Source organism: Clinocottus analis, unplaced genomic scaffold (genome assembly GCF_023055335.1).
Source record: "Clinocottus analis isolate CAN_PGR_092001 unplaced genomic scaffold, fCliAna1.0.p SCAF_25, whole genome shotgun sequence".
NCBI classification, from domain to species: Eukaryota; Metazoa; Chordata; class Actinopteri; order Perciformes; family Cottidae; genus Clinocottus; species Clinocottus analis.
Genome location: NW_027175987.1, coordinates 1,678,461 through 1,705,455, shown reverse-complemented (window position 1 = coordinate 1,705,455; position 26,995 = coordinate 1,678,461). Strand labels below are relative to the sequence as shown.

Sequence of the window (26,995 nt, the reverse complement as noted above, 5' to 3'; positions counted from 1 at the left end):
CTTCCAGGTGAGCCGACAATTGACCCACCAGTTCCAACGCCTCTGATGTACCTGGTTGGCGTGGCGGTGGTTATTATTCTGCTCATCCTTGTGCTTGGGATGCTAGCAGCCAAGAGGAAGCACAAACATGGCGCCCTGTGGCTGCCTGATGGCTTCTTGGCCAATAAGAATGACAAAAGGAGAGAGCCTGTCGGACAGGATGACTTTGACATGAAGTGAGTGGATATACAGACCAAAATCTTGTGTTGGAAAGTATTTAAAACAAGATTTAACAACGGCTACTGTGTGGGTATTCATACCAGAGTGAGATCTTTGGGAGATGCAAAGTGAACAAGTATTTCTGCTACTGTTAAGAAACGTTTGTGTACGATACTCTATGTTAAATAGCTGAGCGCTCAAATGCATCAGTAGAACACTGGTTGTACTGTCCAGCTTCCATTGATCAATACTGCTGTTTGATTCAGTGTTAAACAGAGCGTAGCTGGAACAAAGCGTGCATTCTGTGGCCTGGAATAAATATAAGTGGAGTGAAATGAAAATTGTACTATCGCTTGAACTTTTGTCTTTTTCTCATTTCAGGAATTTCAAGACCCAGGATGGAGCCATGATGGATGGAGTTCAGAGTCAGAGGTGGCTGGAAGACGAGGGCCCACCCAAGAAACCAAGAGTAAGTGAATTGAGAGAGAGAAAAACATTGTTAAAAAAGAAAGTTGATGGATTGGAGTAGTTTAAATTACATTGGGTAATGTCCGTTAGGAAAGTTTTTTTTTTGTGAGTGTTTTTTCAGTTTCTGTTGCTTTTTATAGACTGAAGACAAACCGTTGCTGCCCATCGCTATGGATGGAGGTGTTGACCGGAGGGAGTGGACCCTGCAGCATCGCAAGGCTGCTGACATCTCGCTCACTCCCCCACAGGCCGACCTGGATGCTGATTGTCTAGATGTTAATGTCAAGGGACCTGGTGAGGAAGAAATAAAAACTACACTTCTAAATCTGATCAACCCCCGAGAGCTTCCTTATATAACAGTTTTCTTTCTTTTTCTCAGATGGCTTCACCCCACTGATGTTGGCATCGCTGCGTAATGGTGGAGGCCCGGACTGCAGCCTGCATGGAGGAGAGGAAGAGGAGGAGAGCGGAGGAGATGAACCGGGTCCGAGCGTCATTTCAGACCTGATCGCTCAGGGTGCTTCTTTGATGGCTCAGACCGACCGTACGGGGGAAACGGCGCTCCACCTGGCTGCCCGCTACGCCAGGGCTGACGCCGCTAAGAGACTTTTGGATGCTGGAGCTGATCCCAACGCTCATGACAACATGGGCAGAACTCCTCTGCATGCTGCCGTGGCAGCTGATGCCCAGGGGGTCTTCCAGGTGAGAAAACCATTTGATCAGAATTGGTTCTAAACTTTGAGTTTGATATTGGTCAACCAAAACAATGTTGTGATTGGACACTTAGTAACTGCAATAATAAACAAAAGCTAAAGAAAATGATCACTAACAGATCATTGCATGTGAAATCTGCAACACTGCTAACTTCTTTCATGTGCCCTTTCATCATATCTCATGTGCCTGTGTCTTTGTCTTCTCAGATACTGATCCGTAATCGTGCAACAGAACTGGATGCCCGGATGAATGACGGCACTACTCCACTGGTCCTGGCAGCCCGGCTGGCTGTGGAGGGCATGGTGGAAGAGCTGATCCACTGCCATGCTGACATCAACGCTGTAGACGACCACGGTGAGCAACCTTTTCATATCGTTACTCCTCCTTTACTGTAAATCTGGTGTATAAATTACAGTATATCAGGCACACATATTGACACCGCATTATTAGTGTGAGGAATTATGCTCGTAGGTAAGCAGGACAAGCTCATTAGACCCGTCCATACAAATTTCACGTGTTCATGTTAGTAAACCTTTAAGACACTGCTTCAGTCCTTCAAAATCTGTTTTGATGGTAACATTGATGACTTGAAGCGCTAACTAACCACAGAAAGATTGTTGAATAGAATGTAACAGAGAAAAAAACAACTCGTAGTTATTTCATTCTGTTTAACACGGGTGTGCTTCTTTGTCTTTTCTCACCGTTCCAACATTTTAGGCAAATCTGCTCTTCATTGGGCATCTGCAATTAATAATGTGGAGGCAACACTCGTGCTTTTGAAGAACGGAGCCAACCGGGACATGCAAGACAATAAGGTTGGTTCTTTGTTGCTGTACTGATGAATATGACTCAAATAAAAGTTAAATGCACTCTTTACAAAACCTACTTGGACTGAAACAAATATATAGCTAATCCATACAATATTTTCCCATCTGACTTTTTTTTTGCTTGCTGTGTTTCCTTCAGGAGGAGACTCCTCTGTTTCTGGCAGCCAGAGAAGGCAGCTTTGAGGCGGCTCAGGTTCTCCTTGACCACTACTCCAACCGCGACATCACCGACCACCTGGATCGGCTGCCCCGCGATACCGCTCAAGAACGCATGCATCACGACATAGTGCGCCTGCTGGACCAGTACAATTTGGTTCACAGTCCACACAATGGCCCGAACCACATGGGTGGAGGAGGAAACTCCTCCGTCATGTGCGGGGCCAACGGAGTGGGCTTCATTGGCATGCGCCCCGGGCCGCAGGGGAAGAAGAGCAGGAGGGGTGGAGGTGGAGCGAAGGTGGGGGGCGTTGGAGGCGGAGCTAAGGAGCTAAAAGACATGAAGGCAAAGAGAAGAAAGAAGCCCGCTGGAGGAGAGGGGCCGGGTGTGGTTGCTGGAGTGGGAGGAGGAGGAGGAGGAGGTGGAGGAAATGGAGGAGGAGGTACAGCAGGAGGGAACGCGAATGGCGTCAAGGCGGCAGCAGGACTTCCAGAGAGCTCTGTCACCATGTCACCTGTTGACTCCCTGGAATCACCGCACTCGTACACAGGCGACGTGTCCGGCGCCGTCTCCACCACAGCGAACTCCCCTCCCCTCCTGAGCAGCCCGACCTCCAGACCAATGCTGCCGCCCGTCAGCCACATGCTGGGACAGCAGCAGAGCTGGGTGGGCATGACCAAGCACGGCTACGGCGGCCACATGTTCGGCCTCGTGTCGCACCAGATGGGCGGATCTCACCCGGGCATGGGCCAACACCACAGCCAGGGCCCGATGCTGACTCCCATGAATGTCACCATGAGCCGAGAGCAGCTGCCGCCCATTGTCACGTTCCAGATGATGGCCCCTAGAGGAAGCCAGGCCATGCTGAAGCAGCCTCAGCCGGGGCAGGTCCAGGTCACCCAGTCCCAGGGGCAGAGCCAGAATCAGGGTCACTCCCAGCAGGGGCCGGGCCGCCTGCGATGCTCCCAGGGTATGATGTACCAGATGCCTGAGCAGATGAGCATGGCACACGGGCTCTCCCACACCCTGCAGCACCCCCACACCGTCAGCCACGGTGGCCACGGGGGGATTGAGGGCCAGCCTCGGCCGCTGCCCTCCTATCCACCCATGCAGAGCCCTGTGGATAAGTACCCCACCCCGCCCTCCCAGCACAGTTACACCACCACTGGCTCAGAGGGGACCACCCCGGCCCACTCTGCCCACCCACCCAGCGAGCACCCGTATCTCACCCCCTCGCCCGAGTCCCCGGACCCTTGGTCGTCCTCTTCGCCGCACTCCAACTCGGACTGGTCTGACGTCACCACCAGCCCCACCCCTCTGGGGAACCCCCACCACGCACTGCCGTCTTCACACCACACACACATTCCAGAGCAGGTGCAGCTGCAGCCGCAGTCGCAGCAGATGCAGCAGGCCTCTCAACAGCCTCAGCTCGGTAACATGCAGGTGTTTGCGTAGGCCGGCCAGAGGGAAGCATAAACAGACTGACTTTGGGGATCTGTGTCGTTCACAACACGTGGACTCATACAATGCTTTTTCTCGTGTCTCGTTTATTCTCTTTCTGTTCTTCATTATAATAATTGGTCACTTCCCCTTTCATGTTTTATCTCCTCTTTGCACTTACGAAAACTGTTTGCGTAGTTTCTAAAACGTCATTGAGTATTATCAGCGATATGAAAAAGTATCCCAAAAGAAAGCAGTTAGCTGCCCATCACAAGGGAAAAATCTGTTTCCATGTCGATCCTGTGCTGCCAGCACAAGCATCCTCCGCTCTCAGTTGCCGAAGTCAAGACTTTTCTTTTTGGCCTTTTGGCACCCAAACACAAACTGTTTTATTGAGGGATCAACGAGGAAGTGCCAAGCAGATGGCGACCGGCTGGTGTTGCATCAGAAAAACAGACTGTTCAGACGACACTGAGACGAGGCAGAGGGCGTTCTGCACTGATATTGCCGGTTTTGGAGGACAGTGTCACTTCTCTCTGCAAGTCGCTCCTCGTCCGTGTAGTTTAATGTGATTACTAACTCGTCGTCGCAACCGTTCACTCTACTTTTTTTATATACGATGGGTCACATTCAATTGATTCTTTAATTCATTCAAACTACCTAGTTGTTGCCTTATTGTTTTTGTTTTTTTTATTCATGCATTGTTTTTAAATGTGCTAACGGGGGAATTTTTGTTAATGCTGTTGCATGACTAGAAAGACAAACATCAAGTAAATGACAGATGATATAGAAATGCACACACACACACACACACACACACACACACACACAGACACACATGCATGTTGTTACTAAATGGCTCTCCACTTGTGCTAACAACTTAAATGTATTTACTGCATTGATTACAGTTGCTAGATCTTAGTGTTTCCCATCAAATGTCTGAACACACAGACGGTTCAATGAATGCAGTGTGTACTCGCATGCTGGAGGAGCAGTGAGAACAGTGTGTGTGCTGAAGGCACTTACTGTTACAGAAAAACAAAAGAAAGTTACTGTGGATGCAGTTACACCATGTCTTGCCACAGGCGGTACCACTATATTTCATGTGTTGTTGAGGGATTAATTAAGCTTGACAAACTTTATGCAAAAACATACATTAGTTTTAGTATGTTGTAGGATAAAAAAAAATGTACATAGACTCAAGCACATTCTGCTTGTTATTACTGAGCTCGATTTGGCAAAGACATGTCGACTTTAAAACGTCTGTTTCTGTTTTTTTTATATGACTTGTGTTCGCACTTCTTGAATGATTCTGAATGTTACAGAGGTGCATGTTTTCTGACTTGTAAACTGCCTCCTTTGCAAGATGTTTTCTCTTCCAAAATCATTTAACCAGTTTGGCCATTTTGCTTAACTACAATCAGTGTATCTCTGCACCTTTTTTAATTCTAATGATTCATAAACCAAGTCAAGTACGGTTTGATAAAGTATTTTTTATTTTTTTTCTTCGTCATCCTTGTTAAAGTTGATGTTGGTCATAGCTTTGTGTGACTGCTCTGTAAACACAGACAATCTTTCACGGTTTTATTTTTTTGAACTTCGAAGAAGAAGAAAAAAGAACATCAATTTAGACCAATTTTTTTTCTGCCAAAAAATGTCCATCATGTCCAAATATATCAGTTGTTGACCTTGTTGTGCCCTGACGACGGACACATGACACACATCCAATACCAATAAATGTTTTGGTTTGGTTTACTACTCCAACTGTCTCTGTGAACAAACCAAAGGATTCACCAGGGTTGTTTTTTCTTCTCTTTCCTCATGATGTCCTTGTAGTTTACCGAAACATGTGTACTGTTGGAGTGTCGGTCGGCCCTTTTTATTAAGAATTGAGCATGTCAGTTCCCGTTCATATGCAAGGCTATGTGTCTATTTTCTGTATATAAAATGTTTGTTTTTTTGTACTTTCCTCTGTTAACCAAATAGCCTATAATAAACATGCTATATGAAGTAGTTGTCACCATGTTTGTAAAAGGTAGATGAACTAAAACTGATGAAAAAATGTTGTCAAAAAACCCAAATGATCAACCAAATGTGCTTCCTGAAATAAAGCCCAGATCTTCGTAGACTTTTGCTTTTGTCTTAATTGTGTACTGTCATGTCATGTAATTTATGTATTTATTTTTAAGTTCAGACACTTAGCTAGTGTTTTAAATAGTTTTGTCAGGTTTTCACATGGAACATTCGAATATGACAGAATTAAATTAAATGGATGGAAATATCATACTTTTCGAAAGTATAGAAAAAAGATTCAGGACAACAACTCATTCCATAGAGATCATATCACCCCAGTCCACCAAAACTTCCACTGGCTCCCTATACAGCAAATAATCCAGTTCAAGATTCTCCTCATTACCTAAAAAGCCCATATTTCATACCTCTCTGACCTCCTGCACCGACACGCTCCCACCCTAAGCCTCAGATCTGCAGATGTCAACCTCCTTACTCCTTACCGCTTTCTCAGGGTACAAATACAGGTTTGATGAGTAATCTAGTAATTTAATGGAAGCAGGTTGTGTTTTGCGAAGAAAAAAAACAGTATTGAACTAATACTATTTTGCCTTTCAGAGCCTCGGATTTAATATTTTATATCCTTCTATAAATCTGCATCTTTCTGATAATTTAAAATCCAATGTGCTTGGGCCAGTGGTTAAGCCATGACCTCTAAACACATTCAATATCATGGACAGTGATATTGATACCACTACTTACTATATTACTACAGTACGGAAACAATGTTGCCGACAGAAACGCATCGCTTGGCTTTAGACATCATTAAACATATAAAAATATTTCAGCAGCATTAAATTACTACTATTAGTGTTTCACTAATTGCTAAAAGATGTTCAACTAACCGTTTGCATTCAAATATAATTATGTAGTGTGACTTTGCTCATAAATATTTCGTAATTCTTCATGGTGCTTTATTATTCCACATTGAGTTCATTCTTCAGCTTCAGATAAATAGAAGTATTGCAGGTCTGTTGCCAGCCCAGCGGGGGGCGCTGTGTCGCACGGTGACAAAAAAAAAAGACGAGGAAGAAATCTGTACACGGAAGTCATCCAGGATGTCATATGCTTAAGATTTGCTTTCTTGCTGGACACTTTCTTGGTGTAAATAACTCGTTTCTTCGGCTGTCGGTCAGCCTTAAGTGCGCTTAACGATGGGGCAGTCGGCGTGGAAACCCCGTTAAGATAACGTGGCGTGAACAGCAGACGGCGGATATCCAGTCCGGGTCAATGGACGCCAGAGCAGGACGTGAAGAGCTGCTGTTTTGACAGCTGGGGTTGAGCCTCCAGTACCTGGTCCGTCCGCCCGACAGAGAGAGAGAGAGCTGCAGAGACCAGACACGAGCCGTTGTTTAAACCGTAAAGTGGTTATTATTTGAATACAGAGACAAATCCCCACATCCGTGAAGTAGCTTCTAAAGCGCCATTGACAGGAAAGCAGAGAGGAGGTGAGAGCCACTTCTCTTCTCACCGGTGTATTAATCTGTGAGTAAAAACCTCTTTCTGTCTTTAAAAGTCTTTTTTGTTCCTCTCCACTTCTCACTATAGCTCTGTATTCAACTCCATACATTATTTACATTTGTAACTATCGCTTTTTTTTTTTTTTAATTTCTTTTGTTTTTTGTACCGTGTCTGTGTCCAGCCTCACACCGACCAGAGGTCATGGCCTCTTCCCGGCTGAAGTACCTCTCTCTGGGCGTGCTGGTGTTCCAGACCACGTCCCTGGTGCTCACCATGCGGTACTCCCGCACCCTGCAGGCTGAGGGCCCGCGGTACCTGGCCTCCTCAGCGGTGGTGGTGGCCGAGGTGATAAAGATCCTCACCTGTGTGCTGCTCGTCTTCAAGGAGCACAGTGAGTGCACCTGAACACATTGAGATATACATACATACATATATACATACATACATACATACATACATACATACATACATACATACATACATACATACACACACACATACATACATACAGAGAGAGAGATTCAGAAGTCCTCATTCAAATATCAAAATAGTTTTTGACTATGTCATTCCACTTATTCAATCAATCTTGCCCCAAACTATAGCATGATTTTATTATCTGATAATATTTATAAAACCATGTCAAATATAAAAACATGAAAAACGGCCACAGCAATATTGCATTAAAAACAAAGTTAATAATATAATACAACCAACTTGAAGGGGATGAAACACAAACTACAGCTTGATATACTGTAATTTGATTTTTTTTTACATTATAATGTCAATGCAATAGCCAAATTTAGATATTTATAAAAAAAAACACTTTTTTTGTGATACTTGTCTTTTAGAAAACACAAACATGGTGTAGAAAACTTTGGAAGAAATAATCCAAAGCAGTCTCGTGTTAAATGCAGTTGAAGCAAAAAAAACGCAGCTAGGTCCAAATTGGTCTAATCAAAGAATACAGTACCAAAAAGGTACAGAACTTCAGAAATTTCTTTGAATTTTACCTGTCCTACAGCCTTTATTATCTGTAACAATTAAACGATGTAACAAACATGCAGACATGCAAAAGACAGCAAGTTTTAGATTATTTACATTCTGTCAAAGCCGACTGGATTCCTATTTATCTTGCGGTCTAACTAACTCACTAACCGTGGTCTTCTTTAGGTTACAGCATGCGAGCTCTCAACAGCGTTCTGCGTCAGGAAATCATCCACAAACCCATCGAGACGCTGAAGCTGGCGATTCCCTCCGGCATCTACACGCTGCAGAACAACCTGCTGTACGTCGCCTTGTCCAACCTGGACGCAGCCACCTACCAGGTGCACGACCGAATGTGTCTTTGTGAGCCTTTCAGCAACCCAGTCCTTGTTCATATAATATTCAAGGTCCGTCTCACTTCGTTTCCATCAGGTGACGTACCAGCTGAAGATCTTGACCACGGCTCTGTTCTCGGTGTCCATGCTGGGCCGCCGGCTTGGCGTCTACCAGTGGCTGTCGCTGCTGATTCTTATGGGCGGAGTGGCTCTCGTGCAGGTCCAGTACAACTTCTTGTCTGTTAACTGCTGAATGAAAATCACATTCATTTCTCCATCATGTAGAAATAGGCTGCATAACATCCTCTCGGTGGTTCGTCTTGATAGACAAATAATTGTGAGCACATGGAGACTCATGAGCATTTTAAACAGAGCCTTTCATTCCACTAATAATCGGGTTAAACGTTTTGGTATGAAGAGGGCCTTGTTCAGAGTAATGATTCAGTCTGGGGATAGATAGTGGTCTTCATTGCTGATAGGAGACAGTATGAGATGAACAAATGTCTGAACCGTCCTTTTAACCTGAACTTTGTGTTTTCAGCACTAAACCATTTAATCACTATCGATTGTTTCCTCAAAAACGTCTGCTAACGTTAGGTAGCTTGTATTTGAGGAGACACAAGTCTGTAGTTCGGTTCCCCAAGGGGGAAACGTAAAGCTTTGCGTCTTCCAAAAAAAGAAAAAGCTGCAGCTACACATTCAATGTGTGTCTTCCTTTTTCTGTAACGTCCATATTTGGCAAACCTTCTCTTGTTCCTGCCTCTCGTATGTGGGGAATGCTGTTTTCTTTCTTCTATATATCAGGGTTAACTGAAGACCTTTGTGTTTTTCACTGTTGGTGAAACAGACAAAACAACTACACACTTTATTAAACACTGCATTTAAAGCTGAGTTGTGATCTTATTGAGAGTCAATATACTCTTAAGTTGGCCCATGCAGAGCTGAACATTGCTGTCGGACTCTTCCATGTGGAGTTCTCAGTATTATTCCTCCACCTCTTTGCGCTCACATTGCTTTTTTTATGCTTGTACAGACTGAAAATCATTCGAAAATCCATCTCATTAGTGCCTTTTTAAATCTAAAAAGCAAGAGAATGTGTCACTTTGTCTAATTAAGCGTTTACTCTGCTGTGTGTTGGACGTGTGCCTATTGTTTGTTTTTAATTAACTCTGGGATCTCAAATTTCTTCTCGTGGCCAGATGAAGAACATAGTCTCAGTGGGAGTCATGTGGTTATAGAAATGTTCGATAAATAAAACAAAAATAATGACGCCTCTACTGGAACATTGAATAAATATTGGCCGCCAGTGGTGACGAGGGAAGTGCTGATGATGAAGTGCCATAAAAAAAGGAAAGACTGTTGTGGTATCACCTCCTCCGCCTCCTTAGAAAAACAAAGAAAATGCCAGTCAGTCGGTATCAAGCCGGATGTGATCTTAGTCCTGGCTGAGCACTCAGACGGAAGAACAATGAAAGCGAAGGAGGAGGGGCGGGAGGTGGAGGTGGAACAGGACACGAAAACACACACCTTCATAAATCCACAGGACCAGACTGGTGGCAACATTTACTCCTAAACTGTGTGTGGATGTAACAGCGGTTCGTCCACGGCGCCTCCGGAAGGCTCGACTAACGGATCATCGCATCACATATGATATTAACACGGAGCCTGTTTGCAAACAGGCGAAAAAAAGACAGCTGCTAAGAAATAATTGGCCCCTTTGAATCGAGGCAACTTTTCATTTTCAAGGTTTACGCTGTTAGTTCTCACTCAGCGGGGTTTGTTTTGGCGACTGGAGGAAGTATAGAGGTGGCGGGCGAACGGCAAATTGTTCCAAAATAATCTTTTGTGGGATTATCCAAAGGGAAAAAGTGCAGTGTAGCTACATTACTTTTCTGAATTTGCCTGACCAGAGATCATCACCTTTTTTTATTTTTTGCATGTACACCACTTTTTCCTGCTTACAGCCGCACATTACGCAAAAACTCACAGTCCGCAGCATTTCTACAACTCTGCAAAGCTGTGACGATGCCTTTTGTATGAATTTCAGGCTGTACTAAATAGTTGTAGTCTCATTGGCATATTTATTCATACGCAGACATTTAGTGCCTAATAAGTTCTGTCTTGATCATCTCCTATTGCAAAAAAGGGTGCATATGGTGCAGTTTCCTTCTGCTTCCTTCTAGTTATAAGTATGTGATGACAACTGAGCTATCTTCATCTGGAGAAAACTGCTGGATGCAGATGATCTATCTGGAAAGAGGAGGGGGGGGATTAACTTTGCAGCTCATAAGTTTATTCAAATCCAAGTATCTCTCTTGTGTTCGCAGTGGCCCTCTGAATCTACAGCGGCGCCAGAGAAGGACGCCCCCACTACCGGCTCCCAGTTTGTCGGCGTGGCGGCGGTTCTGGTGGCGTGCTGCTCCAGTGGGTTCGCTGGTGTCTACTTTGAGAAGATCCTAAAGGAGAGCAAGCAGAGCGTCTGGGTCCGCAACATTCAGCTAGGTCGGTATATCAGTCTTGAAGAGCCGGCCAGCTATCTTTTATATGAAACCAAAGTTCACGACATTTAATCAATGAATGTCCATCAGCGGAAGAACAATGTTGTGAGATGGTGAAAACCAATTGAAAAAGGCACTCCGCCCATGTTCTGAAGTGAGCTATTGTGTGTGTATGTGGGTGTGTGTGTGTATGTGGGTGTGTGTGTGTGTATGCGCACAGTTTCCTTTCTTTCCTGCACACAGAGACAGCTGGGCTTTTTACCTCCGATGGGTTTCTGCTAAGATGAATGTTCCTGTCTAGTTTATTTTTACCCCGGAGCGTGTGAGGCGTGTGTTAAGTCTCCTGCGATTCCTGGCGTGAGCTCGCAGCTTTTTCACCTGCTTTAAGTGTTGGAGCCTAAATCTGCAACGAGGGCAGCGAAGAAAATGTTGTGCATGTTTTTGTTGTTGTTGTAAAAGTGGTACAAGGAGGATAACGGATTTAATGTCGGTTACAACCTTATTTTGAAAGTACATGAGAAAAGCCACGTTGTTGGATTACAAGCTGCGGCAAAATATTACAAGAATTAGTTTGATATTTTCAGAAAATGCTTATTTTGCTTTCTTGCCCAGACATAGATTAATATCTCACTTCCCCTGAATGAGACGCTGGAGCGAGGAGAGGGTTAACGCTGGCTTTGTTTACTCCAACGGTCAGACTGGAAACGGGAAAACGGCAAGCCTCGCCGTGACCTGGGATTCAATTAAATTAATTTCCCATTTAGTCGTACAAAAGCAATTTCAGAGTGCAGTTCTAAACTATAACATCTGACGGCAAACTCGGCTTGTAACTGGATACGGCGGCATTAAAATGGACCGTTATGACACCCTGTACGTTTGCTTATCCGTGAAAAGAACTGACATAAGTGAGTGAGAGAGAGTGTGTGTGTGACTTAAAAGGAACAGACAGGAACAGTCTGCACAGCGACAGTACATGAACATTATAAATAATAATAGGACATTATTTTAACAGCTCACAGCTGATATTTTTATTTAGTAGTTGGCACGTTCTGTTCTCAATAGGATCATTGTAACTAATACGAATCATATAAAAATGAATGATGTATTACTGTGATATTTTCTGAGATGGTTTTCATGCTAACGTGCTAAACTAAAGTTCTGTCTTAACACACGGCACTATTGGTAGTATTTCTCTCTCAAACCGAAGTTTAGTTTTTTATTTTAATGAGTTGATGTGTTGTGTTCCCAGGGCTGTTCGGCCTGGTGTTTGGCCTCTTTGGGATGCTGGCCTACGACGGAGAGAGGGTGAAGGAATCGGGAATGTTCCAGGGATACAACACGGTCACCTGGTCTGTTGTAGCGTTGCAGGTGTGTGTGTGTGTGGGTGGGTTTGTGTGTGGGTGTGTATCAACGTGGTCCTGCAGGAGCTGCCTGCAGTTTTGACTCCTATGTATATACATGTCTGTCTGACCTGAGAGATTTAATCACAAAACTGGTCGAGTTAGAAGATGGGTGGGATCGGTTGGGGAGCGCAAGGGCACAGTAAAAGGAGGTAGGAAATGAGGAAGGGGGCCACTTTACGCCCCTGGCCCGATTTGGCATGATAAGAAGGCTTCTAGTTTAATATGTTTTCCCACCTAACTGCCAAATATATTCCCAAGCCTCTGGGGTAACAGACTCTTATATTTCATGACTCAGACTCCCTCTCGGCCCGCTCAGGTCATGCCTTTGTCCATCTGTGTCCGTGTGTTTGTTGTTTCTCCAGGCGCTGGGTGGTCTGGTCATAGCAGCGGTCATCAAGTATGCAGACAACATCCTCAAGGGCTTTGCTACTTCGCTCTCCATCATCCTGTCAACTCTCATATCGTACTTCTGGCTGCAGGACTTCGACCCCACCGGGTAGAGGAAACAGTCACTACCTCTTTGTCACCGTCCGTCTCATTCCTTTCTCATAATCACAATTTCTCGAGCTGACGGTGTTGTCTGCTGTCGTCCACAGCGTGTTCTTCCTGGGGGCCCTTTTGGTCATCGCGGCCACTTTCCTCTACGGCTACGAGGGCAGGTCACCCCCCAACCCCAGCAGGGCGTAGGACACTCGGGGCTGACACTGCAGCCGCAGCAGGAGGTCCTGTTGAAGCGACAAGACGTGCAGTTGAAAGGAGGACAGAGAGCTGGAGAAAAAGAAGGGGAAAGGTCTTTATCATATATGAGAGGAGGTAAGCAGGTTGGGAACGGAGGACGGGAAGAGTGGGGAAAAGACTGTAATAAACAAAAAAGCAAGCGCAACGCTGTGATGGGTCTCACACACCAAAAGTGCCTTCAGCTGAGAAGGGAACCCAATGAGAAAAGAAAACTGTCGAAACCGGATTGTATGTTTTTTGTTTTTTTTGGTTCCTGTATGTCTGGAGATCTTGAGAGAAATTCTCAGCAGGACCGAGTGATTGTGTTCGCTCGAACCTGTTTGACTGCCATTCACGGTCACTGCCGCATCAGTCGCACCTACACAACGATAAAGGATGAAAGGAGCAGTTTCTTAAGATGTAGTGTGATTTATAGCCAACATTGTTGGCTTGTCCACCCCAGAGGTGCAGTCTTTTGTTTTTTTTTGTCACACTTTGAGCTGTCAGAGCATGTTTTAAGCCATGTTCCCCTAAAATAAGCCTTCTCAAACATTGTTTGCTCTAAAGGCACGGTCACACATGCGCAAAATTTCTAATACAAAAACTTAAAGAGCTCTTTTTTTTATCATTAGGTCCTGAAATTCAGCAATAGATGAATCCAGAGTTGTTTTTCCTTCCACTGTTCATGTAAATGAGGCTGGAAGGCGGGTCCAACGTAAACACGAGTGCACCTGCTCTATGGGCCATATGGATCCAGCAGATCGCCAGAGGATCGGAGTAATTCAAACTTTGTTTCGCTAAAAGCGCCACAGAGCGAATTCCTTTGGAATTAGGCCCCGCCTCCAACGCTGAATCAGTCCTCTGTGTACAACTGTGGCTCTAACAGTCAAATGGTTTAGGATGCCCGGGAGGCATTACTCACTTTTACACCACGGGTCGTCTCTTTGAGCATAATTAGTATTGTTTCCTTAATAACGGCTCCCATGTTAAAAAAAAATAAAAAATTCAGCTATTTTTGGAAACCGCTTTTGTTGCAAAGCAACGTGTCGTCATTGGGACGTCTTTGGTTCAATACAGTGACAGACGGGTATGACCGGTCTGTGTCTGGTGAAGTTCAATGTTTTACACTCTGGGTGTTACAGGAATGCCTGAATAAAAGCGATGAAGTGATTATGTGGTGAATATCATTTTTTACAACTTGAAATTATGTTAACCTGGGGGCGTAAATAATCAGCATCATTTAAATGATCTAAAAAATCGAATTGAATTGTCTGTTTAACTTATTCATTAATTAGCCTTTCACGTTTCAAAGCCACTGATTATAAACATCCAGCTTTTTATGTCCTGGGCTCGTGGAACAATATACGCTGTTGATTTTGTGGCAAAATTAATCAAAAGTGAACTGATTACATCATTATTTACATCTTACGGTGTACATTTTGACTACATTTGTTTTTCTTCTAGGGTGTTTTTTTTTTTTTCTTGGGATAAAGCGGGTATAGTTAATAATGTTATTATTATGATTATCAAAATGTGAATCTTTTATAAAAGAAAAATATTTCCTAGAACGTTTCTGAATGTGTTATTGCGTTGATTTCACTGTATACCCCCCAAACCTCTACACTAAAACGTGCACTATTATATCTTGAAAAGCTTTCTTTTCATATATATATATATTAAAAAAAACATCTTCGGAGTCATTCATTCAAACACAATTGTCTCAACGACATTGTCTGTCTTCTAGATAATTCTTTTGCACAATAACAAGTCTACCTTGTGTAATTTATGGCTTGGCGCGTTGCCTTTTGAACGGCTAAACTACATGACATAAATAAATCACACACTTTGAATCATATTTTTGGCATTTGTTTTAATGATTTTAAAAACACTGCATGCAAAAGCCAGACAGTCTGAGAGAACGGACCGTAACAGTTTCATGTAACAGTTTCATGTCCTTCACATTATAACACTGTGAAACACGATTACCCAGCCATTTTTAAACCGATAACGGCGTTAGACTCCAGCCGAACAAGTTCCAACTGATGAGTCCAGCTCCTCGTGAGGGGGCGTGTACCATCTACCTCCAGTCCTCAGGCACATCTGTTACTGTAAAAGACACTTGAGGCCCTTGACCTCGTGGTCAAGTATAAACGTGTTTTTCGACAACATTTAAATTTGAATTGGGGCAACGTGTGGGGGGGAAAAAAAAAGTTTCCGCTTTTCTTTCCCCCTGTAAAAGCCTCAATCCTCTGATAATCCCCTACTTTGATCCTCCGGGTAAAAGTGCTGCTCTAGATGTTTCCCTTGATTGTCATCGTCGGCGCTCCGATGCCTCACAGACGGCTCCTGTCGTGGCTACAATAGCTGTTGAGATATCCAGTGTCCGTGTCTCTGTTCGGAGGTGTGTATCAGGGCGTACGACACACCGGGGGTTCGTTCCGGATGAGGTGTGTGTGTGTGTGTGTGGGTGTGTGTGTGAAGGCTCGTTCGGTTTGCACCAGGAGTAATGAGCAGCAGCATGGGTAAGATAACGTGGTTACAGCCTCCGTCTCTCTTCATCTCCGTCTCATCTGGAACCAGCTCAGCACTTCAGCGTGACCTGTTTCTCCGGCCCATCGAGTGCTGAGTGTGTATGAACAGAAATACAACGTATAGACCTGTCTGGGAAACAATACGCAACATTTTCAGACTCAGCACAATATTCCATAGTCGTGAGTCTTCATAAAAACACGTTTTTATAAAAAATAAAAAAATCATAATGGCACAAGAGACTGTGTGTAAACCAAATACTGTACTCCACGCTAACGACAAAAAGACCACTTTCTTATTCTCTCAGTATCTGGACGTGTAGAAAGCTTCAGTTTTATGTTTGCAGGTTTCCAGATATTCGTCAGTGAGATGTCTGCCTCCCACCCAGAACAATGGAGGTGAATGATTTGACCAATTCCTTTTTAAAGATCCATACAACACATCTCTCCAGAACCTTTAGTGTAAATACTTTCTACTTCAAACTCCTCCTATCAGAACTATTGATAACAAAGTCTGTGGACTATTCAGAGTAACGGAGAAGCTGTTTTTGTAAAAGCAAATTGCTGATAAATCTTGAGCCACGACTTTAGGGAAGTGGCCAACTGCCACTTCCCTAATCGGTCCACCACTATGAGCTCACTTTCAACAACTACTGATGGATCAGCAAAAATTCTGTCCAGATATTCATGGTTCCAAGACCATATGTCCCGATTGCTAAATAACGCTTCCTACAGCTCGACCAGGTATCGACATATTTGGCTTTTAATCAAATAAATCGTGACCGCTATAATAATAATAGTGAGGTATTCATGAAGCCCAGAGGAATAAAATACTTTTCTACCGGCATCCTCGTCCAAATTTGTATTTGTCCATCACTTTGTTTTATGATCTAATAACTGCAACAACAACAAAAAAAGCACGAGATTCCCATCAGCCTCGGCCGGACTGCGCGCTAACAAGTCATTTCTACTATAGCTAACACGCTAAAGTAAGATGGTGGCTAAACATCCGCATGTAAGCATTGTCGTTATGAGCTGCTGGCGTGGCGGTACACCTTTGTCTTGTTGCGGTTTATTGAACTCCGGTGAGCACACCAGAGAAAATCCATTCACCTCCATTGTATTGGTTGGGAGGGACACATCTCACTGACCACTATTTCCAAACATGGGCAAATGAAATCCCCCCAAATCCGCATGGCTAGATACTTTTTCTTTGTAACCTATTCTGTGTAAAATCAGTTGTCCTTCGCCACAATCTTTGCTCTTAAAAGACAAATACTGACTGGATAAGGATGCCGTATAGCTCCGTTGGTCCGCTTGCAGACTCACTTCACTTCTTGTAAAACAAAGCAACCTTGCTTCTTACCCTCACAAATCTGATTTGATGGGACATTAGAAAGACTACGTTGTGTTTTTACTGTGGAAGGCTCGCGCCAACACAGGCATCACTGGCTTTCAAAAGGCAGGGAGGGAGGCGCTCTGCAGCTTGGATGAACTGGCCATTCGTGATTTGGAAAAACAACAAAACAACAAAACAAAATCCCGCTGCAGGGCTTCATTCAAGATTCTTCTCAATGCACAAATCGTGCGCACATCATGAAATCCGGAAAAAGCTGTGATTTGTACATTTGTCTGTGATATTTAAAAAGCAAAGTAGCTCTGAGGATGCCTGTATGCTGGCGAGCTATCTGATTTTAAATCATCGTGAAAAATATCCCGCCTTGTAACATAATCACAAATGAGGCCCCATAGTGTGTGTGTCTGTGTGTGTGTGTGTGTGTCTGTCTGTGTCTGTGTGTGAGGCAGTCTGGTGTGACAAAGCAGCAAGCCTGGACCCAACCCTGGGTCTCCATTATAGAAAACACACAACCACACTCACATCATCTCTAAAAGCACATCATCCAGTAACACTTCAGCTGATATTATAGTTCTCTTTGTCCGTAATGAATACACCCCGCAGCAGTGTTGTATGACACATATAAACACAATCGCCTTTCCTTGGTTACACTCTTACACAGCACTTCACTGCACGGCACAGGGCAGGCCAGTAGTACGTCGTCATTAAGGCTGAACAACCTTTTTCAGAGAAGGGTCTGTGTTTGGGCTCGGTGGTTTGCGCTCTGGGCCTGAGTAGCTACGGTACAGGTTTGCGTTACATTCCAGCACTACTGGCGCATTTTTATATATATTTTTTTTTCAAAGCTCGCTTTGCGCAGTTGTGCTGGGCGCCAGTGAAGGCCCCGAAACCCAACGCACCAACACACTTTCTGCATCGTCGAAGGCAGCGGTGGGGAATTAAGGCAGTTGTCCCCTCGAGAGTTTACACGCAAAAAGACTGCGCCTATGATTCGTGCCATTGTCACAAGTCTCAGCCTGCGTGGAGAGCTTCCTTTTGTCTGTGTTTTTTTGTCTTCTGATTCCGCTTTGAGCCGTTCCACTGCTTAATGGCCCACTACGATGAGATATAACAAACGGCCAATCAGATGCTCTCGGCGCCCTACTTGGACGGTATGACAACCAGCGGAGGCCCTCTCCTCGGCCTCCACATCAGCACCTGGGCGTCGTTGGCGTTGGGCCTCCCCATGGCGTTAGGAGGGATGGGCTCCATGCGGCTCAGCACCCGCGGCTGGTCCTGGTGCACCCGGCCCAACAGGCGGGCCCTGGAGCCCAGAGGCAGGGACGGATCCACCGCCACGTCGACCCTCATCCTCCACTTGATGGTGTGCAGCAGGATCTTTTCCCTGGACGTGGTGTTGAGCGCCACCAGCCAGGTGGTGAAGCTCTGGTCTCGTTTGATGTTAGTCAGTAAGGGCGTGTTGGATTCGCTGACCGGCACGGCCCAGGTGACGCTGGGGTAGAAATTGTCATTCATGCTCACGACGAAGCGCGACGGCTTGGAGGTGGGGCCGACGATGGTCACCGTCTCTGTCGTGTTTCCATACCAGGGGTAGCTCACGCCGTCTGAGTCGCTGATGGCCCTCACCAGGCCTTCTCGGAGCTGAGGCAGCTCCCAACTTGACCTGGAGGGAGACAGACATCACTGAGTGTCCGATCGCATACTCTTTCTTATTAGTGCGTACAGAAGCTGCCCTCACAAAGTACTCTTCGGAGTATGCATTCAATAGAACGTGTACTGCGTCATTACATTGCAACTTGAACCCATATATTGAAGCCCGTATATCTCTGCTGCCCAGAGGATTGTGGGTCAGAATAGCGAGACAAGCGTGCTGGCTTGAATACTGTAAAACCTGACCAGATGTAGCAGGACGTCCTGGTATTGTTTTTGGCATTCTGCATTTGATATACTGTGTATTGGGACCTTTTAAATCTTTCTCTGGCATGTTAAATTGTATGATAGTGTACATTGGAAGGCAAAAAGTGAGACTGGAAAAAAAAGACATTTTGGGGTCTTCTAACTTTTGTGCCATTCATCTAAAGAGTCAGATGATATTCTATATTTTCACTAACATCAAAAAATCCCATAAACCAAAAATGTATTTATTCTACTAACATGTATCGCAGCACTGCAGCAACGTGAGTATTTAAACAGGTCAGCAGAAAATTCTCATACGGTTGGACCTACAGATGTTATAATCGGCACTTTGTGAGTTTCCCATCTGATAATTGAATATAATAAATCCTGACGTCTCAGAAAACCCCTTCCACTATAATGCTGACACTGTTGATTACTCAATCAAAAGAACATTTGACAACTATTGTGTTAACTTGTATTATTTATCTTGCGTTTCTCTGTGACTCTGTCAATTTGTACTTTTTTAGACTCGTTTGCCAAATAAAGCAAGGGGAAATGAAAATGTTATTTGTCTCATATATATTTTTGCCTAAAAGATCGTCATTCGTGTCAGCCTTCCATTCACAGCAAGACACAATAATAAATGAGCTGCCAGTTCATTTTAACCCGATGTCACCTCCACTTTTCACAATGTTGGTGGTGAGGTGACTCTCTAAGTCACATGTGGAGAAAGGAACTGCTGGCTTACACTCGTGTGTCTGAGGTGTGAAAAGTTGTGACGCTTTTTCTACTTACAAGGAAAATAACAGAAGTAACAAGATCATTTCAGAAAGGCTTTAAGATTCTCATCCAGACACCAGCTGGCAACGAGCCTACAACAGCCGCCTGTAAATGATATCTACTGGTTCAGTATGTCAGTGGATTACCATTATCTCATTGTTGTGCCAAACACTTTTTGTCGTCTGGTGTCCCCCTACCATCTATGTGTTGTGCTTTCATGTCCAATCCTCAACCCCCCCCTAAACCCCAATCTCTCACCCCGAAACACACCCACTCCCTAAACCCAGCAGGATTAAACACCCCCACGCATATGCCCTCCAGATAATGTGTGTGTGTGTGTGTGTGTGTGTCGGGGTGTGGGGGAGGACATGTCTCCGTGGGCACAATTTGAATGTGAGAGCATCAACTGTTGTTGAGCTCCTCTAATAGCAGCTTTTCTATTTGGGTGCCAGAGTCACAGGAACAGAATCTGTCGGTGGGCGTTTGAATGAAGGAGGCTGACAAGCACAGTTAACCTGCTGCGTGCACAAACGCTCCCCCTCTGCAACTCAGTGTGATGCACAAGCACGGACGCGGAGTGTGCGGGAAAAGCTGCTCGCGCACTCTCTCCTTTTTAAATATCCCCTACCAAACACGTCACGAGAGCGTAATGGGGGTGCAGAGGTGACAGAGGTGTGAACTGCACTCACATGCCGACGTCTCCGTAGGTGTTGTAAAACTCCATCTGGGTGCACGCCTGGATCCAGCCCACCACCCATGTCTCGTTGCGAGGGAGAGGGGGCATCACAATCCGCGCCGAGGCTTTGAAGTAGGGCGTCTTGTATCGAAGCACTATGGGCGAGTTCTCCTCGATGACGGTCGGGCAGTGGTCTATGGTGGCGGACAGGTCGTACACCACGATGTTCTCCCGTTTGATGCGCGACTTGTTACAGGCGATGCTCTGGATGCAGCCCATGGCTGTGCAGGTGAAGGTGACGGTCAGGAGCAGCCAAGTGAGCCTGCCAGGCCTGGGGAACCGCACGGCTGACTGGGACTCGACCAGTATCAAAACTATGAGGCCGTGCATCAGATGAAACTGTAAGGCAAAGGTGGGTGCTTCCACGCTGTAGGCCCGGATCCGAATCAAAATAAGGCTTCAGTGAGCTCATACGAGGGGGGCAACTGGGTCCAGTGAGACCAAGACCTTTAGGTTCAATCCCCCTGGACCCGCCTTGCCGATGTATGGGCACGTCAACCGGCTCCAGGGGCGCTGCTCCGTGTGCTAACCCCGGTGCTCCGACCTCTCTGGAGGCTGCAAGCCCCAAGAGAAACACCCTGCGGGGATTAATAACGCGTCACATGGATCTTTGACACGGGAATTGGTGTATCCTCTCCACTCAAACAGTGCACACCGTGCGTCTCCGTGGGCCCTCTCCGCAAGGATCCGACCCGTGTGCGCTCCTGCTCGAACCCCTGTCCGTAACCTTTGATCCTCTTCTTCCTTCCCCGAGCTGTCATGTCACAACAGGCGTCGGGGGACCGGCGGACACCGGGGCGCCGGCAGGGGGACCCGGTGGTCGGGCGGCGAGGCTTGTTGATGCGGCACTGTGCATGCGATGCTGCTGCTGCTGCTGCTGCTGCTGCTGCTGCCTGTAACCTGTGCGGCGGCGTTACCGTCCGTCATGCCTGTCGACTCGACGGGAGGGGAACCCGGTGAAACGAGCAAAACATCCGAGTCCGAGCATCTCTGACAGGAATAGCAGCTTCCCTCCGGCGGACTGAGACGACACAGGCGGCTCGCTCCCGATCAAAACCAAGGAGAACACGAGCTACGAATAAGCCGACCGTCAACACATGTCGTCGAATGACGAAGCGACGGCATCGCGGCTAAATGATGTTAGTAAAACAGTGCCACAGTGACCGTGCAGGGCAGCGTATCCGCCGCGCGCCATCCTCATTTGATGAAAGCTGCACGGCTGTGTGTCGCTGTTCAGCCTGCGTGGTGCTGAAGATGCTGAATGGACCAATGAGCGGCGGAGGGAGGCTGAAGGCGTAGGAGTGCCCGCGTCTGCACAGGAGTTGCCTCGCGACCTCTTTCCTCCAAACTGGAATAACGTGTTCTAATCGATTAAAAGGGATGGATGGTGTGTAATTATGCGTGATGGGGATGCAAGATGAAAAGGCAACAGGTATAGTCTTTGCTGCATGCAGGAAGGATTGTTTTCCCCCCAAAATATTGTGCTTATAAAACACTACTCCATGTATTATTGTTGATCCTTTTTTTCTTTTTACAATACATCCTCTGTAATTAAATATAAAAGCATACTGTTTCCCATTGTGTGGACGAGAGAAACATGTGATTGGTTAGTGGCGGTCAATCCGTTTTACCCCTTTCAAAATAAAACCTTCAGTGTTGCTGAAAGTACATTAATTGATGTCCTAGTTAATGCATTGTCATGGGAGTTGTAGATGTTCAACTAAAAACTAAATCTATTGAAAGGACTTATCCTCCATGTTGGCAAAACATAATCATTTTGATTGAAAAAAAAGAAAGCTCCAGAAGCAGTTCTTTTGTGGTGAGATTGTTGTTGTTGTTGTTGTTGTTGTTGTTGTTGTTGTTGTTGTCCTTCTCATTTACAGAGGACAGTTACACTGATTTCCGAAACTAATTACCTAATTACAGCGCCTATCTTCCCCTTAATTACACGAGTTAGGAAAATAAATTAAGTGCTATTAATCTACTACTACGATATGTTGACTGTCTTTTAATGACATTGAATAAACAACAGGTTGCTGAAGACTTTACAACCAACCATCACCTAACACAAATTTGTATTAACACACACACACATACACACACACACACACACACACACACACACACACACACACACACATACTCTTGTATGCACTTCCCCACTGCGAGACAAATAAAGAAATCTAATCTAAACAATTGTGCATACTTGTTTTATTAGGACCCTTTATTCTTTACTTATTTTGTAAATATAGTTTCTGTTATGACTTATAGTGTGCTTTTTAACTCACGAGCTGCTTTGGCTTCAATGGATGAAAACTGTCCCAGCTGCAGGAAGAGCTTCAGGTTTATAACGAATACGTCAGGAACTGTGCAAGTCTGCTGTTGTTCAAGAACTTTTATTTTGAAAACCAACGATCTACGCTACGTAGTGTCGTCATTTCCGGGTGGCAGGGCAGTTGGGTGCTGATTCACACATTGAAGTGAAACAGCGTCCTGTATTTATGAAATATAAACATGCCACTGTAATAAACCGTGGACACTTAGCGACAGTACTTCCTGGCAGGTTACGATGGTGAGTGTCCGCCATTTTTATACTTCTGTTCAATGTCTGAGAGGCTCGAACTAAGACTTCCACATGTGCTAAGCTAATGAAAGCTAAGTGGAGGCTAACGCACTTCTAACTTTATTGAAGCTAAGCAGATGAGTCACTTGTGACAAGCCTTCATTTTCATCAAATCTAGTATCTTAACATGATGCAAAGTTATAAAAATAATCATATAAATTTAGAATAACGTGTACAAGAGAGCCTGGAAAGTGCTTTTTTAAAAGTATTTTTAAAGGTTCATAATTATGTGGATACATTGATTGTGAGCTAGAGTTTAACTATAATCGTCATACTTGTTTCAGTTTGATTTAAGTGAAGACCACAGTAATAATAATAATAATAATAATAATAATAATAACAACAACAGCTTGGAGTCAGGTGCCAAGTCTCAAATTTTTGAGTTTTGAGTCCTTAACAAGTCACAATGAGCTCTTCACTGAACGTAATGCCTATTTAACAACAGAGTAATACTATATTACATATTATTTTATACTATCGGACTAGTTCAAACTGAATGGATGTGGAGAATTGAGTGTTGACTTGCTGAAAACATTAGTTGCTTTATAAATGAAGTTGATTCATGGCACACTTTTTACATTACATACTTTTTTAGCGTTTTTATTTCAAAGAGCTCAAGGAGACATGACCTCATGTGTCATTGGTGTTAACCTCCAAGTTAAGTTGCAAGTCTCCAATGATTTTGTCAAGTCTAAAGTCATCAATTGTGACTGAAGTGTGTCTGAGACCAAGTCATGTGACTGAACTCCTCTGCTGTTAATTCTCTCTGCATGTTATGTGTTAACTTTCCCTTTTCCCATCCCTGTAGGTCCCCACTGAATTCAAAGCTCTGATCCAGAGGTTTTATCAACTTCAGTCTGAGCGCGTGGAGACGTACCAGCTCTTTGAAGAGTACGTTTGTATCTCGTATGACCCACCACCACGCTGACTCTTGTTATGTCTCCGCATACGTCTCCAGGGACCACGGTCCTTGATTTCGGGCACGTGAACATATACATCTGAATTGTGCGCCTCGTTCATCTCCGCGTGTGTTTTTCATGGGTGTTGTTTACTGCCTTCCAGAGGACACGAGGCCTACTTGAGGACAGGGCCCCATTATGACTTCGACCACTACAGGCAGCTGGTCCATGAGATAACGCAGGCCTTCTGCGGCATCTCCACGGAAATGCTGGACATCAAAGGAAAGCTGCACCACGACTTTGACAGGCCGGCCCTCTCTGAGCACATTGAGAAGCTGCAGAGCAAAGAGAAGCAGAAACTAGAACTGGTATGTAAAAGACAAGAACGTTATGTTGAATCCAGGAATCACCATTGTACAAGACAATAACAATATTTGTAGTAATAAGTGTATCTCTATACAGACTGATGACAAATACACACGCATAATTTTTTTTACCAATACATGGACATAGTTGTGAGGCTATTTATTTTTTAACTTATCTATAATTAAGAGACAACACTATTAAACGGGATTCGTACAGTCATTGCAAACCTGGAAAAGTTATGGAATTTTAAAATAGTTATTTCCAGACCTGGAAAAGTCCTTGAAAAATGTTTAATCCCAAACGTTTTGTAAAAGTCATGTAAATGTGTTATAATTATATGTTCATGACATTCATTTACTCTGAGTTTGAAGTAATTAATATGCTTTTAAAAGAAAGACGCTCAAAATATAAGCAGGCACACATACAGGCATCTAATATAAATGTTTATTCTTTTAATCAAACTATTGTCTCTCGTTCATTTGTGTCATTTATTAATTAAGTCATGAAAATCCATTGGTCAAAATGTGTATGAACCCTGTAAAAAAGGGGTTCATAAACAATAATAGCAGCTGTTGACAATTATAATTCTATTTAAACTTACATTTTTTGACAACATATTCCACCCATGCATTGAGCCCCAATAATGTTATAATAAATAATTATCACATAATGTAAGTATTCTATGACAAGTTCACACTTTTTTAAATCCGTGATGCTATCCCTCTGTCCCACCACAAGGAGGCAGACTTCTAATGCAAAACGTTTCATAAGCTCCCTCTTGCTTCAAGTGCTGCTTTCACCACTGTCATGTTGAGGACTCAGAGATTCTCATCACGCTGGCAGCTCAAGTCATAAAGTGTCTCCACTACATGGAGGAATAATGCATGAGGCTTCAGATTTTTGGGATTCTGTTTCAAGTCAGTGACACGCGAGTACGCCTGTGACGCTCCCCGTGATTGGACAGACAGTCTGAGGTCGGTGTTAAAATAGTACGCCTCGGCGCTTCCCACATTCTTGAACGGTCCACATCTCGTACATCTGGTGTTCAGAGGTTGTACGAAGGTTGACACTCCTTCCCATAATACCGACTCGGCTGCCTTTCTGCCAGTAATGTCATAAAGCTCCTATTATCTCAGAGAGCGTTCTCTCGTCTCCCCTCCGTCCTCCGCTGATGAATGGTTTGCATAAATCCTATCTGATGTGCCTTCTCAACAGACAGCCAAGCTGCAGCTGGCCAGGCAGCGGGCCCAGGATCACCCGGAGGACGAGGGCTGTCAAGAACAGATTCAGGAGATCAAGCACGAGTAAGAGCAGCTATTACCAACCTTCCGTTTACTGCCTCCGCTCCCTGCTGACCTAGCCACTCACTCACCATCAAACCGCTGTCAGCTCTGGAGGACTTCCCATTTCCTCGGATACTTTTTAACGGACTGCCACTGTCAAAAGATGCTCACGAATGGTTGTAACGTGACACCCGATGTGTTTTTTTCTTCTCCTCCTTCCTCCAGGATTATCAAGAACAAAGAGGCCCTGAGTGAAATCATGGAGGACTTTAATTATGACGCTGAGGAGTTTGATTGACAGGTGGCTCCCGGGAGGCGGGGGCAAATCGGCTCTGCTGCAACTTCCATCTTTGACTCCTCGGCTGCGCTTATCGATCTCTGTGGCTCCGCCCTGCTCGCTGCAGCAGTCTTACTCCACCCGGGGGACTTTTCTCATTCTGGCTCTGTGTGTTTCTATTTGCAGTCACGTGTTTTTGTTAATGCATACCTCGGCAAAAAAAAGAAAGAAATGTAAATATTCGAGAGGTTCGATAATCCCTGTTGGTTTAAACCCACAATCTTTGTTTACTTGATGATTCGTAATTTCTTTTTAAATAAAGAAGAGACGTTTGACCTTTTACTGTTTTTATACATTACAGAGTATTCTCAGAGGCACTTTGGGTGAAGTAAAAGAATATAACTTAAACAAAAAACATTACAATAAGCAGTTGTAAAAATATAAACATTATGAAAATGTCTTAAAAAAAGTTTTACTGACATGGAACCGAGTCTGCATTTTACAGATAGAACAAACACTTGCTACAGTATGAAATATATCAATTTAACTTTATAAATGGCGTCAACACGCAACCGTTTAGATACCTCGCCACTAGATGTCTGATTACTTTCTGGAAGAGCCATTTTTGAACTACGAGGCGTGGCAGTTTGAGTTTAAAATTACGTAATCCTTTACCGCTCACAAACGAGGTATTTCCAAAAGGATTAAGTTAATTCTGTTTATTTCTTCATGTTCGACGAAGGCTGAAAGTCGTCTTTGAATTTTATTTTTTTTGTAACAAAATTCACATTCACTCTGCTCATTAATTCCCTTTGTCTGCTGCAAGCAAAACCTTCAATGAAGTGATTATCTATAATATTTATATGGCGGTGGTCAAACAGCTCCTTAGTGATTTCACAAAGATATTTTCCACTGACCTTCATCTGAATCGAAGGACAGAAAGTGAATTGCCGGCTGTTAAAGTTATTTCTTTAGGAG

The 26,995-nt window shown here is 44.4% G+C and overlaps 4 protein-coding genes across 5 annotated transcripts in view; 3 read left to right on the top strand and 1 right to left on the bottom strand.

Moving 5' to 3' along the window:
- notch2 (notch receptor 2) overlaps positions 1-3,961 on the top strand; it is a 39,791-nt gene extending 35,830 nt beyond the window's left edge. Inside the window, exons 29-35 of the mRNA XM_068591222.1 lie at positions 8-215; positions 580-667; positions 807-960; positions 1,046-1,368; positions 1,587-1,734; positions 2,098-2,195; positions 2,347-3,961. Coding sequence (XP_068447323.1) covers positions 8-215; positions 580-667; positions 807-960; positions 1,046-1,368; positions 1,587-1,734; positions 2,098-2,195; positions 2,347-3,819 — 2,492 coding nt within the window. The 3' untranslated portion in view covers positions 3,820-3,961. The remainder of the gene's footprint in view (positions 1-7; positions 216-579; positions 668-806; positions 961-1,045; positions 1,369-1,586; positions 1,735-2,097; positions 2,196-2,346) is intronic.
- A 2,963-nt stretch (positions 3,962-6,924) lies between these two features.
- slc35a3a (solute carrier family 35 member A3a) lies at positions 6,925-14,443 on the top strand. 2 transcript variants are annotated; one of them, XM_068591778.1, is made up of 8 exons: positions 6,925-7,322; positions 7,517-7,726; positions 8,506-8,660; positions 8,752-8,874; positions 10,982-11,156; positions 12,402-12,520; positions 12,918-13,051; positions 13,152-14,443. In XM_068591778.1, exons 2-8 carry the CDS (start codon positions 7,537-7,539, stop codon positions 13,240-13,242), a joined length of 987 nt encoding a protein of 328 aa, XP_068447879.1. In that variant the 5' UTR covers positions 6,925-7,322; positions 7,517-7,536; the 3' UTR covers positions 13,243-14,443. The 2 variants fall into 2 exon arrangements, with proteins under 2 accessions (XP_068447879.1, XP_068447878.1); XM_068591777.1 differs by having other exon boundaries at positions 6,925-7,359.
- A 707-nt stretch (positions 14,444-15,150) lies between these two features.
- fam78bb (family with sequence similarity 78 member Bb) lies at positions 15,151-21,444 on the bottom strand. The gene is made up of 2 exons (XM_068591128.1): positions 20,523-21,444; positions 15,151-18,820 (listed from the first exon to the last, which is right to left on the bottom strand). The coding sequence occupies exons 1-2, from the start codon at positions 20,897-20,899 to the stop codon at positions 18,298-18,300; spliced, it is 900 nt and encodes a 299-aa protein (XP_068447229.1). The 5' UTR covers positions 20,900-21,444; the 3' UTR covers positions 15,151-18,297.
- A 1,564-nt stretch (positions 21,445-23,008) lies between these two features.
- On the top strand, positions 23,009-26,350 carry rex1bd (required for excision 1-B domain containing). The gene is made up of 5 exons (XM_068591586.1): positions 23,009-23,141; positions 24,001-24,083; positions 24,255-24,459; positions 25,673-25,761; positions 25,966-26,350. Exons 1-5 carry the CDS (start codon positions 23,139-23,141, stop codon positions 26,036-26,038), a joined length of 453 nt encoding a protein of 150 aa, XP_068447687.1. The 5' UTR covers positions 23,009-23,138; the 3' UTR covers positions 26,039-26,350.
- Positions 26,351-26,995: the final 645 nt, after the last annotated feature.

Bases quoted from the DNA above. Each gene is read 5' to 3' on its own strand.
- fam78bb (XM_068591128.1), bottom strand. From the start codon at position 20,899: ATGCACGGCCTCATAGTTTTGATACTGGTCGAGTCCCAGTCAGCCGTG. The intron at 18,821-20,522 runs GTGAGTGCAGTT...GTCTCCCTCCAG, and splicing joins ACCTACGGAGACGTCGGCAT to GTCAAGTTGGGAGCTGCCTC.
- rex1bd (XM_068591586.1), top strand. The intron at 24,084-24,254 runs GTACGTTTGTAT...ACTGCCTTCCAG, and splicing joins ACGTACCAGCTCTTTGAAGA to AGGACACGAGGCCTACTTGA. The intron at 25,762-25,965 runs GTAAGAGCAGCT...TCCTTCCTCCAG, and splicing joins ATTCAGGAGATCAAGCACGA to GATTATCAAGAACAAAGAGG.
- slc35a3a (XM_068591778.1), top strand. From the start codon at position 7,537: ATGGCCTCTTCCCGGCTGAAGTACCTCTCTCTGGGCGTGCTGGTGTTC. The intron at 8,875-10,981 runs GTCCAGTACAAC...TTGTGTTCGCAG, and splicing joins GCGGAGTGGCTCTCGTGCAG to TGGCCCTCTGAATCTACAGC. The intron at 12,521-12,917 runs GTGTGTGTGTGT...TTGTTTCTCCAG, and splicing joins GGTCTGTTGTAGCGTTGCAG to GCGCTGGGTGGTCTGGTCAT.